General features: G+C 40.5%; 1 protein-coding gene across 6 annotated transcripts in view; it reads left to right on the forward strand.

Annotated features, from left to right (window-relative positions):
- LOC114645172 (NACHT, LRR and PYD domains-containing protein 3-like) overlaps positions 1-14,825 on the forward strand; it is a 92,798-nt gene that overhangs the window by 52,853 nt on the left and 25,120 nt on the right. For 4 of the 6 annotated variants that reach the window (XM_051921786.1, XM_051921787.1, XM_051921790.1 and 1 more), the window contains one exon: positions 660-836. The exons of the other annotated variants lie outside the window; for them this stretch is intronic. In XM_051921786.1, coding sequence (XP_051777746.1) covers positions 660-836 — 177 coding nt within the window. The remainder of the gene's footprint in view (positions 1-659; positions 837-14,825) is intronic. 6 annotated transcript variants of the gene reach the window in all.

The raw sequence follows: 14,825 nt of genomic DNA on the forward strand, positions 1-14,825 counted from the left end.
TTTATCAATGCCTTTGAGGATTTTAAATACCTGGATGAGGTCCCCACGCGGTCTTCTCTGCTCAGACTAACAAGTTTTAATTCTCTGAGTCTGTCACAGTAGGACATGTCCTTCAGTCCCATGATGCACTTGGTTGCTCTCCTCTGCACAGCTTCAAATGCTGCTGTGTCTTTATTATATCACGGTGACCAGAACTGCACACAATACTCCAGATGTGGTCTCACTAGTGCATTACATAGTTTAAGTATAATGTCCCTGCTGCTGGTCACCACTAGAGCTGCCAGTCCTGAGTGGTAAATAAGAGAAGAGAATTCCAGTTTGTCATCCTCACCCCATGGTCACCTGTGACAAGTCTGTCTGGTCACCTGACTGAAGGACGCCATCAGTCTCATGTCTGTGACGTTCTCATCCAGTGTTGATGTCCGCATGTCAGTCTGAATGACTTGGCACCAGTCAGTCCAGTGTGAAAGCAGGAGACCCTGTCAGGTATATAGCACCTTACTTTATAAGAATGGCAGTGGTCTCGTGTTCACACTGCACTTCAGTGAAAAGTCAGAATACAAGTGGCCATTGAACCTTTGTGTTGTTTGTCCTTCTGTTTATCTGTCTGTCTGTCTGTCTCTCCTGATTTCCTCACTTCTGTCTCTTCTTCTCCACAGTCTGTCTGATTGTGGTCTCACCTCCAGATGTTGCTCAGCTCTCTCCTCAGCTCTTTCTTCTCCACACTCACAACTGACTGAACTGAATCTGAGCAACAACAACAACATGGAGGATTCAGGAGTGGATCAGCTGTGTGAGGGGCTGAGGAGTGAAAACTGCAAATTAGAGAAACTGAGGTAAGTGAACAACAAGTGAGTGTGTGTGAGTCTGTGTTGGTGTATGTGTCTCATGAATTTTATTTCTTGTCACATTATCGCTCTGACTTTTCCACTCCCACAACACAAACGCTGTGTTTAATCAGGACAGACTGCAGTGTCCCTTATGGACAGACAGATGGACGTGAGGTGACACAACTGCAGATTTCCTTTAATAATTCAATTCGTAAAGACAGCATTGTGACCCTGAGCCCCTCCACCACACTGGTCACTCTCCTCATCCTCTCTGTCCAGAATGTTGTTTTATTTCTTGTCCCACAAGCCCACGCTGTCCATTTTTTACTTTAATCTCGTACTTGTTCCTGTCCTCCATTGTCACTTTCCCCCTTACACTGCTCTGAATTCCTCATTAAAGTTTGTTAAAAATCACTAAAATAGAATAAGGAGGAGAAACACAGTCAGTGTGAGGAGGAGAGACGACTAAAGTGACAGAAGACAAAGAGGAGTGGACAGCTAGAGCTGCACTGAAGTGACAGATAAGGACAAGGAGAATAAAATAGCAAAGATAAGGAGAGACAAGAGAATGAGATGAACAGAATGAAGAAAAGGACGAATAAAAGAGGAGGACAAGGCAGAGGATAAGGACAAGGAGGGAGAGGAGGACAGACAGAGGAACAGGAGGAAAGGTGGACAGCAGCAGTAGAAATGACCAGCCAGCCATACACAGAAAGAGAAGGGCACAGGGAGGAGAGGATTAGGACTGAAGGCAGTGTGGACAGTAAGGTGGGAGACACAGGAAGTGACCGCCATTATAGCCAAGTGGACTGAACAGGCCGACATCATTCTACAAGACATGACCTCCAGGTCTACACAGGACATCGACATATATCTGTCAGTGGGCTTAGTGACCGACAGGTGGACACACACATCATTGTAATGGCCGACCCCTTACCCAGCCGGCAGCTACACCTCCAACACCTGTGACCTGGATAATTTACTGAGTTTGAATCTAACAATCAAGCCGTACCTCTAACACATACAATTTTTTTCCCCCAATCGATGGATTAAACATAGGCACACAAAAGCAGATATGTAAAATTAAATGATTAATTATATTAAATGAAATAACAAAAATACAAATATATATAACTATGTATGACCACCACCAAACTAATAAAGTGTCAACACCATATATATATAATAGTAAAACCCTCCCTTGTCCCAGTAACATATAACACAAACGAGAATACAAATGAATGATATACGTAATGAATGATCGTGAATTTGAGTCAGGTTATAAAAACTGTCCTGAATACGGATGACTGAACTAGAGATAAATGATTTATTTGACTTTCCCGGCAATTGGATCAATCTCACCGTGATTGCTTGGCGTGTGGTGGATGACGATCCGACCCCGGGGTCTCTGCAGATGAGGGATGGAAGACAGTCCGGCAGAATGAAAAACAAACTATTGTAAAAGCGCGATGTGAAAAACAGCAGGTAAGTTGATCCGTGGTTGTGAAAAAATGGTCTCCTTCTTTCTCCTCTCCTCTCCTCTCTTCTTTTTTTTCCTGGCTATTCCCTCCTGATTGCTTAAATAGTCCTATGACAGATGTAATTGAGTAATAGTGAACAGGTGTTTTCCAGGTTTGGGGCTGCGGTCTCCTTCTATCATCCGTCCCCCTTTACAGGGATGGCATTCACTGACACACATATAAACAGCAAACGGGACGATGGAAACAAGACGCACTCAGTACTAACATTTGACAACACTATAACTATGTAGCCCCGCTACATTCCACCCCCCCCCCCCCAACCTTGGACAAGGGAGGGACGAAGTACGTTCAAATATATGGAAGAAGATTAGCCGACCGACAGACAACTTAACATCTGCCCCGTCTGTCCGATTTGTATTGGCAGATGGGAGTGAACACAGGGCCCTGGGCAAAGTCCCCTTGAGGTACAGTGTACTCTCCACCACCTGGGAAATGGATACATATGTCCTGGATGACCGGCACCTGTCCGTCCCGTTACTCCTTGGGCTGGACTCTTTAACCAACCATGAGCATGACCATCCATCTCAGTCCCAGGGGATATACGGTGCCGGGGGGAAGGGGTATGTGAATTCGTTCATAAATCCAAAGAAGATCTGGGCTCAGAATTCATTGGTTTCTACGGGGCAGTGAGGAGTGACGCAAGCACCTCGGCGGCAGCCCCTGTGGAGGAACAGCCCGAAGAGGTGAGACCGGTGCTGAAAAAGTGGGCTGAGGTGTGGACTGAAAAATTATGAGTTGCTCGTGGAGTTACCCACGTGATCCACACCTCGGATGAAATTCCAGTATGGCACCGAGCATATCGTGTTTCTCCACTAAAGAAGAGCATAATTAAAGAACATCTGAATCAAATGCTCACCGAGGGAATACTCGAACCATCTTCCTTTTCCTGGGCGTCCCCTGTAGTCCTCGTGAAGAAGACGGATGACACCTATCGTTTCTATGTGGACTACAGGGGGGTTAACGGAAAGACGAGCCTGGACGCATATCCCATGCCCCTGGTTCATGAGATTCTGGAGTCACTGCATGGAGCTGCAGTTTTCAGCACACTAGACCTCCGCAGTGGCTATTGGCAGGTGCCGATAGACGAGGGGAGTAAGAGGAAGATGGCAGTCTTCACCCCTGAAGGCTTGTTCCAGTTCAAAGTCATGCCTTTTGGGCTTAAAAATGCTGGGGCCACCTTCCAGCGGCTCATGAAACAAGTTTTGAGGGGGTTGATAGGCAAGATCTACTTTGTTTGCATCAACAACGTCAGTGTTTACTCCCCTTCTATTAAGCAACATCTCCAGGACTTGGACAACATCTTCCTTCATTCAACCCCACATCTGCTTCCTCGGGCACATTCTTTCATCTGAGGGGGTCGCTGTAGACCCCGAGAAGACCTTAGCCATTCGAGACTACCCCACGAGCACGGATTTGAAATCTTTACAATGTTTCCTTGGGTTAGTGGGGTGGTATCATAAGTTCATTCCCAGGATGGCTGATATAGTGGCTCCCTTAAACTATTTAAGAAAAAGGATATCCTGTGGGAGTGGACAACGGAGTGCCAGAACGCGGTCGAGCAACTAAAGAACCATCTTCAAAAGCTGCCCGTTCTGGTCCAGCCAGATCCGTAGCTCACTTTCCAGGTACAAATGGATGCCATCAACCTGGGGCTTGGCATCGTGCTCACTCAAAAAATCCACCAGGCTGAACATGTCATCGCTTACGCCTCTTGAGCATTGCACGGCGCTGAGCTGAATTATTCGACGGCTGAAAAAGAATGTTTGGCTGTTGTGTGGGCTGTGGAATAATGGAGACACTATCTGAAGGAGGTTGAATTTGAAGTGTACACTGACCATCACGCTCTGACCTGGGTATTTAATCACCTGAACACCTCTTCCCGTCTAACCAGGTGGGTACTCCGCCTCCAGAACATTACTTTCAAGGTGACCTATCAGAAGGGCTGTGGCAATATTGTGCCTGATGCTCTGTCCAGGCTGTCAGAGCCACCGGGGATGGTGTGTTTGGCAGAGGCAAAGAAGATGGTCCTCCCTCTGCCAAGAAGCCTTCAAGACCTGGCTCAAACACAAGCCACCAGTCCATTCTGCCAGAACATCAGGGAGGGACTTGGGCAGCAGCGTACTGACCAGGGGGTTCTGTACAGGACCATTCCATCCTCCCTTGGGGGTCTACAACACCAACTAGTGGTCCTGGAAGAACTCGTCCCCGACTTTCTGAATTTTTATCATGACAGTCCTTTAGGTGGTCACCTTGGAAGGACAAAAACTTTATTGAAGATCCTAGGGGTTGCGTGGTGGCCGTCTGTCCGGAAAGACGTTTGCCACCACATGAAGAAGTGCATAACTTGCCAGCAGCTCAAAAACCCACCTGGTAAACCGGTAGGATTTTTACAATCGACAATCGCTGATGGACCGGGGGAGACTTTGGGAATCAACCTGATGGGGCCATTTCCTGTTACCAGCTCGAGGAAAACCGTCCTGATGGTGGTGATTGATTATTTTTCAAAGTGGGTGGAGCTGTTTGCATTAACAGATGCTAAAACCAACAAAATATGCTCCACCCTGAAGAACGAAATCTTCACCTGCTGGGAGGTGCTGAAGGACATCATTTCAGACCGGGGTCCGCAGTTCATGATCTCTATTTTGGATGAACTTTATACAGCCTGGGGAGTGAAGAAAAACTTGACAACAGCTTACCATTCCCAGGCCAACATGACAGAGTGAGTGAACCGGACCCTGAAGAACATGATCGCCTCTTATGTGGGTGAACGCCATCAGGATTGGGATAAATGGCTCCCTGAGCTCCGGTTTGCCCTGAATACCGCTGTGCATGAAGCCACAGGTGAGACGCCTGCTTTGGTTGCGCTGGGCAGACAGCTGAAGGGCCAGCTTGACCAACTCCTTCCCAGAGTCCCTAGTCCAGAAATCACCAGCTACAGTAATTTATTTAAACTAGAGGAATTACAGCGGAGAATCCAACAGAGGTTGGTGAGTTCGACATCCAGACATGCCAAGTTGTACAATGCCCGGCGTAAGGAAGCGCACTTTCAGCCGGGTGATTTGGTCTGGATTAGAGCTCACCATCTCTCGGATGCCAGCAAAGGTTCTCCGCCAAGCTAGCGCCTAAATGGTTAAGTCCAGCCAAAATCATTTCTCAAACAGGTCCAGTCAATTTCCAGATTCAAAGGGGTATCGGCACTAACTCCAAGCTAGACACTATCCATGTGGCCAATCTCAAGCCGTACTTCGGCCCCCCCCTTGTCCAAGGTTGAGGGGTGGGGGGAAATGTAGCGGGGCTACATAGTTAGTGTTGTCAAATGTTAGTACTGAGTGCGTCTTGTTTCCATTGTCCCGTTTGCTGTTTATGTGTGTGTCATTGAATGCCGTCCTTTAAAGGGGGACGGATAATGGAAGAAGACCACAACCTCAAACCTGGAAAACACCTGTTCACTATTAATCAATTACATCCGTCACAGGACTATTTAAGCAATCAGGAGGGAATAGCCAGAAAAAAAATAAGAGAGGGGAGGAGAAAGAAGGAGACTATTTTTTCACAATCACGGATCAACTTACCTGCTGTTTTTTCACATCATGCTTTTACAATCGTTTGTTTTTCATTCCGCCGGACTGTCTTCCATCCCTCATCTGCAGAGACCCCAGGGTCGGATCTTCATCCACAACGCGCCGTGGAATCACGGTGAGATTGCTCCAATTGCTGGGAAAATCAAACAACTCATTTATCTCTAGTTCAGTCATCTGTATTCAGGACAGTCTTTATAAACAGACTCACAATCATTCGTTCCGTATATCATTCATTTGTATTCTTGTTTGTGTTATATGTTACTGGGACAAGGGAGGGTTTTACTATTATATATATATATATATATATATATATATATGGTGCTGACACTTTATTAGTTTGGTGGTGGTCATAAATAGTTAGTAAATTATACAGGTCACAGGTCTTGGAGGTGTAGCTGCCGGCTGGGTAAGGGGTCGGCCATTACATCATGTGCAGTAGACGTCAGAGACACTGAGAGGATTCTGGGAAGGTGACCTCAGTGGGCGTGTAAGTGAGATACTCCAGTGTGAGGAGTGGCGCCCTCTTGTGTTTGTAACTCACACTTGTGTCTCTTGTGGGACATTAAAACAAGAATCTCACCACATGATCAGTGTAGGCTGTCACAGGACTTTCTCAATAATCCAGTATATAGCGCCTTTTTGATATTTTTAAACACACATGGTCTTCACTGATGTCATCACAGGTCCAAACCCTCTGCCTCACAAATCCTTCTTTTGTCATTTCAGTCAGTCAGGGTCTTCCTCAATGCCAGCAGACAATCAAATGGCTGACTGGACATGTGAATAATTTGACGTCACTAAGGACACCTGTCACATTAGTCCTGTGCTCCACTGGTCACTCTGGTCACTGCGTGATTCTCTTTACTACTAAATACAAAGCTGTGTGGTGACACATGTCAGGGGTCAGTGGTTGTGTGCAGGTTTTAAGATTAAAATGGTGGACTCAGAGGGGCGTAGGTGGATGTGGTAGTGTGGGGGAGCAGAGCAGCTGGAGTGTTGGTGGTGAATTGGCGGAGCGCACTTTACACCTGCAGACACGTGTGGTTCAGCCAGTGTCCTCATTAGTGTTCTGGGGTGTGGAATTAGACACCTGCACCCCAATGAGTTTAAAATGAGCTTCAGCAAGATAGTCAAGAACAAAACTGAACAGGAAAGAAAAATGAAAAGATGGAGATGGAGGTTAAATGAGAAATAAAGTAAATGCAGAATTGTGTCTGAGCTGATTCAGTGGAGTGGAGATCAAGAAGTGGCTGTGAGAGGAGTGAGGACACGGCACTAAAGGGCCAAGGTCAAAACCTGCCTCATTTTTATCTACAGATTATTTATTGACTGTTTTTACTGTGATTTTTAACCTCCACCAATGAACACTCTTTTTATTGGGGAAAATTAATTTATTTATTTATTAACTTATTTATTGAAGAAGCACTTCACTTTATTTAGGTTTTGAACACTTTGTTCAGTTGTATCATAAGATCACTCAGCACTTATCATCTCCTTTTGCTCATTTGTGTTCTTATTACTCGGCTCATCCTCAGACTTGACTATTGACGTCTCAGTTTCATGTGAGTGTGACAACTGCAGGCCACCAATGCCATCACAAGCCAGTTAAGAGCACAGGGATCAGAGAGGCCACAGAGGAGTCACAGGGCGACTTTAAGTCAACATATTTCAATGTCTTTAAAACAGACAAGTGGACATTTGCACAAAACAACTGCTAAGTACAACAAGGACAAACTCAGGTTCAAGCCTGACCTCACACGACTGGGCCAAGACAAAGAACTGGGAGGACTAGAAAAAGGCCCAGCACAGCTTGGAGAAAAGCAGGAGAGGAAGAGCTGAGAATAGCTTGGGGACAATTCTGTGCACATGGCTATGTGACAAGTGACAACTAGTAACCCACAACAAGAAGAAAATGTGAAGTTTCTCAACCCGTCTTCTGATACAATCCACTTCCAAACAGCCACACTTCAGACCAATGGGACAAAGAACGCCTTCACACCTACCGCGTGAAACTTGCCAGTTAGACAGCCTGGCTTTCCTGTGTGGATTGACTGAGAGACTTCAACAGAGAAACACTTACTAAACTTGTTTGAGGTGCTTCACCCAACCCTGTCATAAAATTCCAAAAGGGGGGGAGGGGGGTCTTAAACCATAAAACCATTGCTGTTATTACCAATAATATAAAACTAATATTACATTGCTTTGTCTCAGTTACAAAGTAGTACTAGGGTGTTGTACCGTGTTAGCCATTATGAATGTAGAGAAAAGCCAAGCAAAATGACACCTTTTATTGGCTAACTAGAAAGATTACAATATGCAAGCTTTCGAGGCAACTCAGGCCCCTTCTTCAGGCAAGATGCCTCGAAAGCTTGCATATTGTAATCTTTCTAGTTAGCCAATAAAAGGTGTCATTTTGCTTGGCTTTTCTCTCAGTTACAAATAAAGACATACAACATATTTATCAACTTGTATGCAAAATTTCACATCACAACAGCATCTATTTCAAGATATCTGAAATGCATTTAAAGATCTCAAAATCACCTCCTATTATTCGTTCAATAGGACTTCCTGTCTATGTTAAGATATCTCAAATTGTATTTGAGATATCGCAGATTGTACATGTAGCGCCCTCCTAGTTGGGTATAGTAGTGAACTCAGAAGAGTTTACTTGACGCTAAGTGAACGCGTGGCTTTCGCCGCCACAGGAGAGCGGGAAGGGCACTCGCGCGCCAAGCAGGTGGACGCCTCACCTGTCGAAGAGAAAAACGCAGCCGCGCAGTCGGGTTTTTTTTTTTTTTAGCGATATAGAGCTCGGTGATAAGGACTTTTTGGAGGACCGCTGGCACGAAATACGTCTGACATGATTTATCCCAGAAGGAGAAAATGAAAATAAGCAGTATCAGAAATATCACAGGAGGCAACAACTAATCAGGGAACGCAAATAAATCCCGCATTAAGACGAAGCTGCTGATGTCATCCCCGACGGAGCTGTGAGATTCCTGTGTTTAACCACGGAGGAAAATGAGAAGTGCGGGGAAAAGTTCTGGAAGGACACCGTGAGTACACGTGAAGTTATGTACTGCGTATGAGCTCCAACTAAGCGCGCCAACGATTTATATATATATATATATATATATATATATATATATATATATATATATATATATATATATATATATACACACCTATATATTTATTGTTGATTTCTAGGTGTGAACTTTTGTTGTGCTGTAATTCAGACAAATTCAGTTAAGTTGAACTGTGATAATATCCCATAAGCGGTGTGTTTAAATAAATGTGTTTTATGGTTTTTTTGTTTGTTTGTTTGTTTGTTTGTTGTTTTTTTTCCCATGATTGTGTGAAGTGCTTACAAATCATTACTTTGAAATAGTGTAACAATTATAAATAATAATTGTTTCATTGGACCCATTGGTTATTAAAATTTATTGGGAGTTGTTTAATGTGGATCCCACGTTCACTTACCGTCAAGTAAACTCTTCTGAGTTCACTACTATACCCAACTAGGAGGGTGCTACACACAGTTATTTTAAGATATCTGAAAATATAATTAAGATATCTTAAAAAAGCATTTGACAAATCTTGAAATTCAATGTTGTTTGAGATATGTAAAATACATTTTTAGATATCTCAAATTCATTTCATGATATCTTAAATTAGGTCTTTGCTCCACTTGAGAAATCTTAGAATGCATTTCAAGATATATCTCAAATTGAGATTATTTGAGATATCTTTAAAAAGACATTAAATTGTTTCCAGATATCTCAGTAGCATTTTCAGATATCTACAATACAACTTAAGATACCTCACTGAAAAAAATAACTTGTTGGATAAACTTAAAAAAATTATGGCAATCAATTGCATTCACCTTTTTAAGTTCTTTCAACTAACACTACTTTTAAGTAAATCCTACAATGGTATTAATGTAAATTTAACATTGCTTTTTGAGTTGAGTGAAAATAAAAATGTGATAAGAATTTGTTGGATTAACTAACATTTTCTTTTACAAAATTATTACTTTTTTAAGTTGAAACAACTAGTGTTCATAATTTAACCCTACTCAAATGGTGTATGTATAAATTACACAAGATTTTAATTGGAATAAACTTAAAAAGGTTTACGCAATTGATTGCCATAATTTTTTTGAGTAAGCGTAACTCAATATTCTTACCTTTTCAAACAGAAGTCATAAAAGTGGAAAAAAGCACAAAAAGCACAAGAGTATAGTTTTTGTATTTTAATGTATAAAACATTATTACAATATTTTTCTTTACAAATAACAGTAATTACAATGTAGATTTTATTTTACCTTTATTTTCTCTTCGCAAAAGCCTACAGCCATCTTATGGGCTCATTAACACTGAAATTTACTTTAAAATCCAAATTGTTCATTTCCTTCTAAATGTTTGCTAGTTCACAGTATGTAACTTTTATAAAATAAGGTTAACTGTGAAGCTGTAAACTTAATAACCTTAACAAAATCTTGTGTAAAGTAGGGCCATCCATCCATTATCCAACCCGCTATATCCTAACTACAGGGTCATGGGGGTCTGCTGGAGCCAATCCCAGCCAACACATGGTGCAAGGCAGGAACAAACCCCGGGCATGTCGCCAGCCCACCGCAGGGCACACACACCAAGCACAATTTAGGATCGCCAATGCACCTAAGCTGCATGTCTTTGGACTCTGGGAGGAAACCGGAGCACCCTGAGGAAACCCACACAGACACGGGGAGAACATGCAAAATCCATGCAGGGAGGACCTGGGAAGTGAACCCAGGTCTCCTAACTGTGAGGCAGTAGCACTACTGCTGTGCCACCGTGCAGCCCACCTTAACAAATTCTTATGTAAAATAGGGCCTCTATATTGGTAGGTAAATACAAAAAAAAATCCAGTAAACAATGCTTTTTTTGACCAAAATATGGTCATACCCTGTATATACAAAACAATATGGTCTTCTAATATTGCAGTAAATAAAGCTGATGCAAAAAATAAAGCACTAACATTAGCACATTAACCTGTTTTTTTAAAGAAAGAACTTTTGAGCTACGTTTGAGACCACTCAATTCCAAAAACAATTTTTGGAATACTTCTAAAGTATATCTGAGCTCTGCGGTGGGTTGGCGCCCTGTCCGGCATTAGTCCCTTTGGCTGCAGCAGACCCCCGTGACCCTGTAGTTAGGATATAGCGGGTTAGGAAATGACTGACTGGCTATATCTGAGCTCTTTAGGGTAACTTAGATTCAGTGAATATATAACACATAGTAACATGGCACATGCTGTTGCAGATTCACCAGAATTATTTACAGATTTAATTTACTCAACAATCACACCAACATCTGCTGGTTCTGCATCAGGAGCTCCTTCATGCTTTGCCACAATTAGTTTGAGAGCATACTGACTCCAGTCAGACTGAATACTATCAGCTTCAACATCCTAAAGAAAATAAAATGCCATAATTAATATCAATAACAAATACATCTATATTTCAAAAGAATACTCCACCAAAAAATAAACACTTTAACTGTTCCTTGTCCTATACTGGTAGAGCTGGCTGAGAAGAATTTCAATCTCAGGTTTTAAAGCAAAAAAAGCAAAGCAAATTGTGACACAATACAATTTAATAGAAACTAATTCTATATAGTACCAAACAATATCAAAGTGTTCGTGAAAAAATTTCACATTACTAATGTTTTATAATCAGGATGGATGACATCCAGTGTAGAGGGCATCACCCAACAAATGAAATCAATTGCTTTTCTTTTAAGCCTTTTCTAAACTTGACTTGGTCATTTCTTTGGTTTTCAATGTTTTATACATCAGCATCCATATGTGTTATTTTTGACATGCAACAGGGTGATATACTGTCAAAGCAAATAAAAATGAAAGTAATATAAACTACTGAGTGAAAGAATATAGTGTTACTAACATATTATAGTAGTATATATTTTATTTATTAGTTTCTTAAAGTTGTCATTGTATAGATTAGAGTTTTTTTTTTGTTTTTTAACTCCACTCAGTCAATGCAATATTGAGATACCGGCTCTATCTCCGCAAACAGAAGAGGAAAAACAATAAAACTGATCCACTTACCACATACTGTACTCTGAGAAGATCCTCCACATTGTCACCAAGGTACTTTATCACACAGCAGAGAACAAGCTCTCTTCACTCGTGGAGAGTATTTTCCTGTTTAAATCAGTATTAAGAGGCATTGTGAAGAAGCAACCAAACCAGGTCATTTAATAAATATCTCTGCAAGAATTTACTTATGCTTCTTACCCCATAAGATATCTAGCATCATCTGGATTTCTTTTTCTACGGCACCTCCCTTATTACGGAAAATGCTTATCAGCCTTGGTGTGAATTTATCCAGGGAAGACGTAAACTTTGCAACCAGATGGATTGTTGGGATTCTTAGGAATTCTTTGCTGATCTGCACACATAGAACACAAACCATAAAGTGGAACTAATTACAAACAATTCTGAAATGATAACAAACAGGTGTTTATTTAAAAAGCTCTAAAACTACACCATATTACACAGAAAAAAAGAAACTTTAACAAAGCAAAATAATTTAGAAGATAAATTACTTACATTTTTTCAGTACCTGAGTGGCATTGAAGAGAGCTGGCCATCTTGCTTTGAAATCTTCAATCCTTCGGAGAGAAAATGTTTTGGCCATTTTTTGGGTGATAACACTGTGATTATCTTTCTTCCTCACCTCACTCAAAAGCTCCTCTCTTTCTTTTTCAAGACTTTGTTGTATTTCCCCAGCTGGATAAGGTGGAAGACAATTCACTTCAGCCTTCTTGGGTTTTTTAATATTTCTTGCTGAAGACTTTTCCTGCAACTGCTTCTTTAATGAATTCAGCTCAGGGCATCCAAGGGACCTTAATGTTGTCCTGTAATTGGCCATTTTATATTTTAAGCTGGTCTGCCAACCATAATAACCAGACTAAGAGCCTGGCTCCTTTAAACATGGGTGCTTTGCTTCTGCTACTGCACAAATCTGACCATGAACTGCTATGAAGAAGTCAGTAGTGCTTAAGCAGATCTGCAGCAATTACAATACCACCTCATTTCACACCTACAAGAATTGCAAATAATGCAGCATTAATTATTAAAAATAAATATGTAATTTTAGACATGGAGTAGTATCAAGTGCAGCTATAAATATATATTTTCTGGTGATTACCTGTCATAAATTTAAACACACAAAACATTTTGCATGAATGTATAATGTGTTTGTGTAAAAATAGTAAACAAATGACAAAATTAATTTTACTTGTGATTTCCAAATAATTTATCTTTACCATAATAACATAATTACATAACTCTAAGAGATATATCTGCTTTATAAGCTAGTATACAAATTATCTGTTAATACTGGCTGCCACCTGCTATCCATACGAAATAGTATACTAAGAGAATATATTCAAAATTCTGATAGAAAATAATGAATACCTCTTATAAATAACCATTTTATGTGCCATGAATCATAAAAATATAATACATAAAATATCAATTCAACAACTTAATAACGCAGAAACGATATGCCTTGTAGTCTTCTTTAAGTTTCCCCATTTTCTCCCTTGCAATGACGTTTTTGTCGCATCATAAGTTACCTGTTCTGAAACTTTGTTTTTACCCAGGAAGTACCTTTATATTGAAACTTGCAATACTGTATACTCAAGTATTTTAAAAAGTACGCCGAATGTAAGATCATTGTTAAAGATTTTTTAAACTTACACGAGCAACTGTACATCTCCGTGTCTTCAGATAATTAATTTCTCTATGTAATTTATAAATCCAGTTGCAAATTGTGCAAACTTTGATTATCGCGAAACAAGTGCTCGAAAAATGGCGTTTGGAAGAGGAAAAAAAAAGGACATTCAACAGGTTTTGATTACGAGGAGAATAAAAGTTACTTGTAATAAATACTATAATCACACACTTTCACGCTATAAGTCAGTCAGTTCTTTGGAGAGTTGTAGACAAATTAACAACAAAAATACTTACCTATATGCCTGCGATTAAACCGCAGTACATAAACATCTTAACAAGCTGTTCACATTATCGTAGCTTATATGGAATGTAAGTTATTAACGTCTTAACAAAACTGCGCACATAAAAAAACTGATATAAAATATAAATAATTAATATCTTACCAATTCCAAGAAATGTAAAGAAAAATGGTTTAAAGACCCGCCAGTTCGATGAATATAAATCAGGTGATTCATTTGCACAAATCAGAAGCTCTTCAGTGAGCATACCCGTATGATGATCACTGTCCATGAATGAGAAATTGCTCAGTGTGCATGCGCAAAAGTAAAAGCCCGCCCAACTATGTATAATTGGATTTAAACAAAAAACTTAGTAGAGGCAATGTAATAAGTAATGTAAAGTTGAAAGTCCCTGTATTTTGTTGGGTAAACTAGTAAATATAAGTACATTCTAAATTTTACCATTTGTATGTAAAATAAACTCATTTATATGAGTAAAATAAGCTAGACCAAAGAATGATTTTTTTCAGTGCTGAAATACATTTACAGATACCTTGAAACAGCTTTCTGTCCACTTTCAGATATCTAAAATACTTTAAAAGATATCTCTAAATGACATCCTGCACATTTCAAAATATCTCAAATACAGTTTCAGTATTTCTCAAATAACTTCCTGTGCATTTCAAGTTATCTCAGATGTATTTTGAGATATCTTGAAATAGACTGGATGTTCCATTGAAAGAATAAGACATTTTGCATGAAGCAATTTCGAGATCTTGAAAGGGTTTTGAGATGTCAAGAAATGCCCAGGAAATTATTTTGAGATTTCTGAGAATGTATTTGAGATAT

The sequence above is a fragment of the Erpetoichthys calabaricus genome (genome assembly GCF_900747795.2).
Source record: "Erpetoichthys calabaricus chromosome 1 unlocalized genomic scaffold, fErpCal1.3 SUPER_1_unloc_24, whole genome shotgun sequence".
NCBI lineage: Eukaryota > Metazoa > Chordata > Cladistia > Polypteriformes > Polypteridae > Erpetoichthys > Erpetoichthys calabaricus.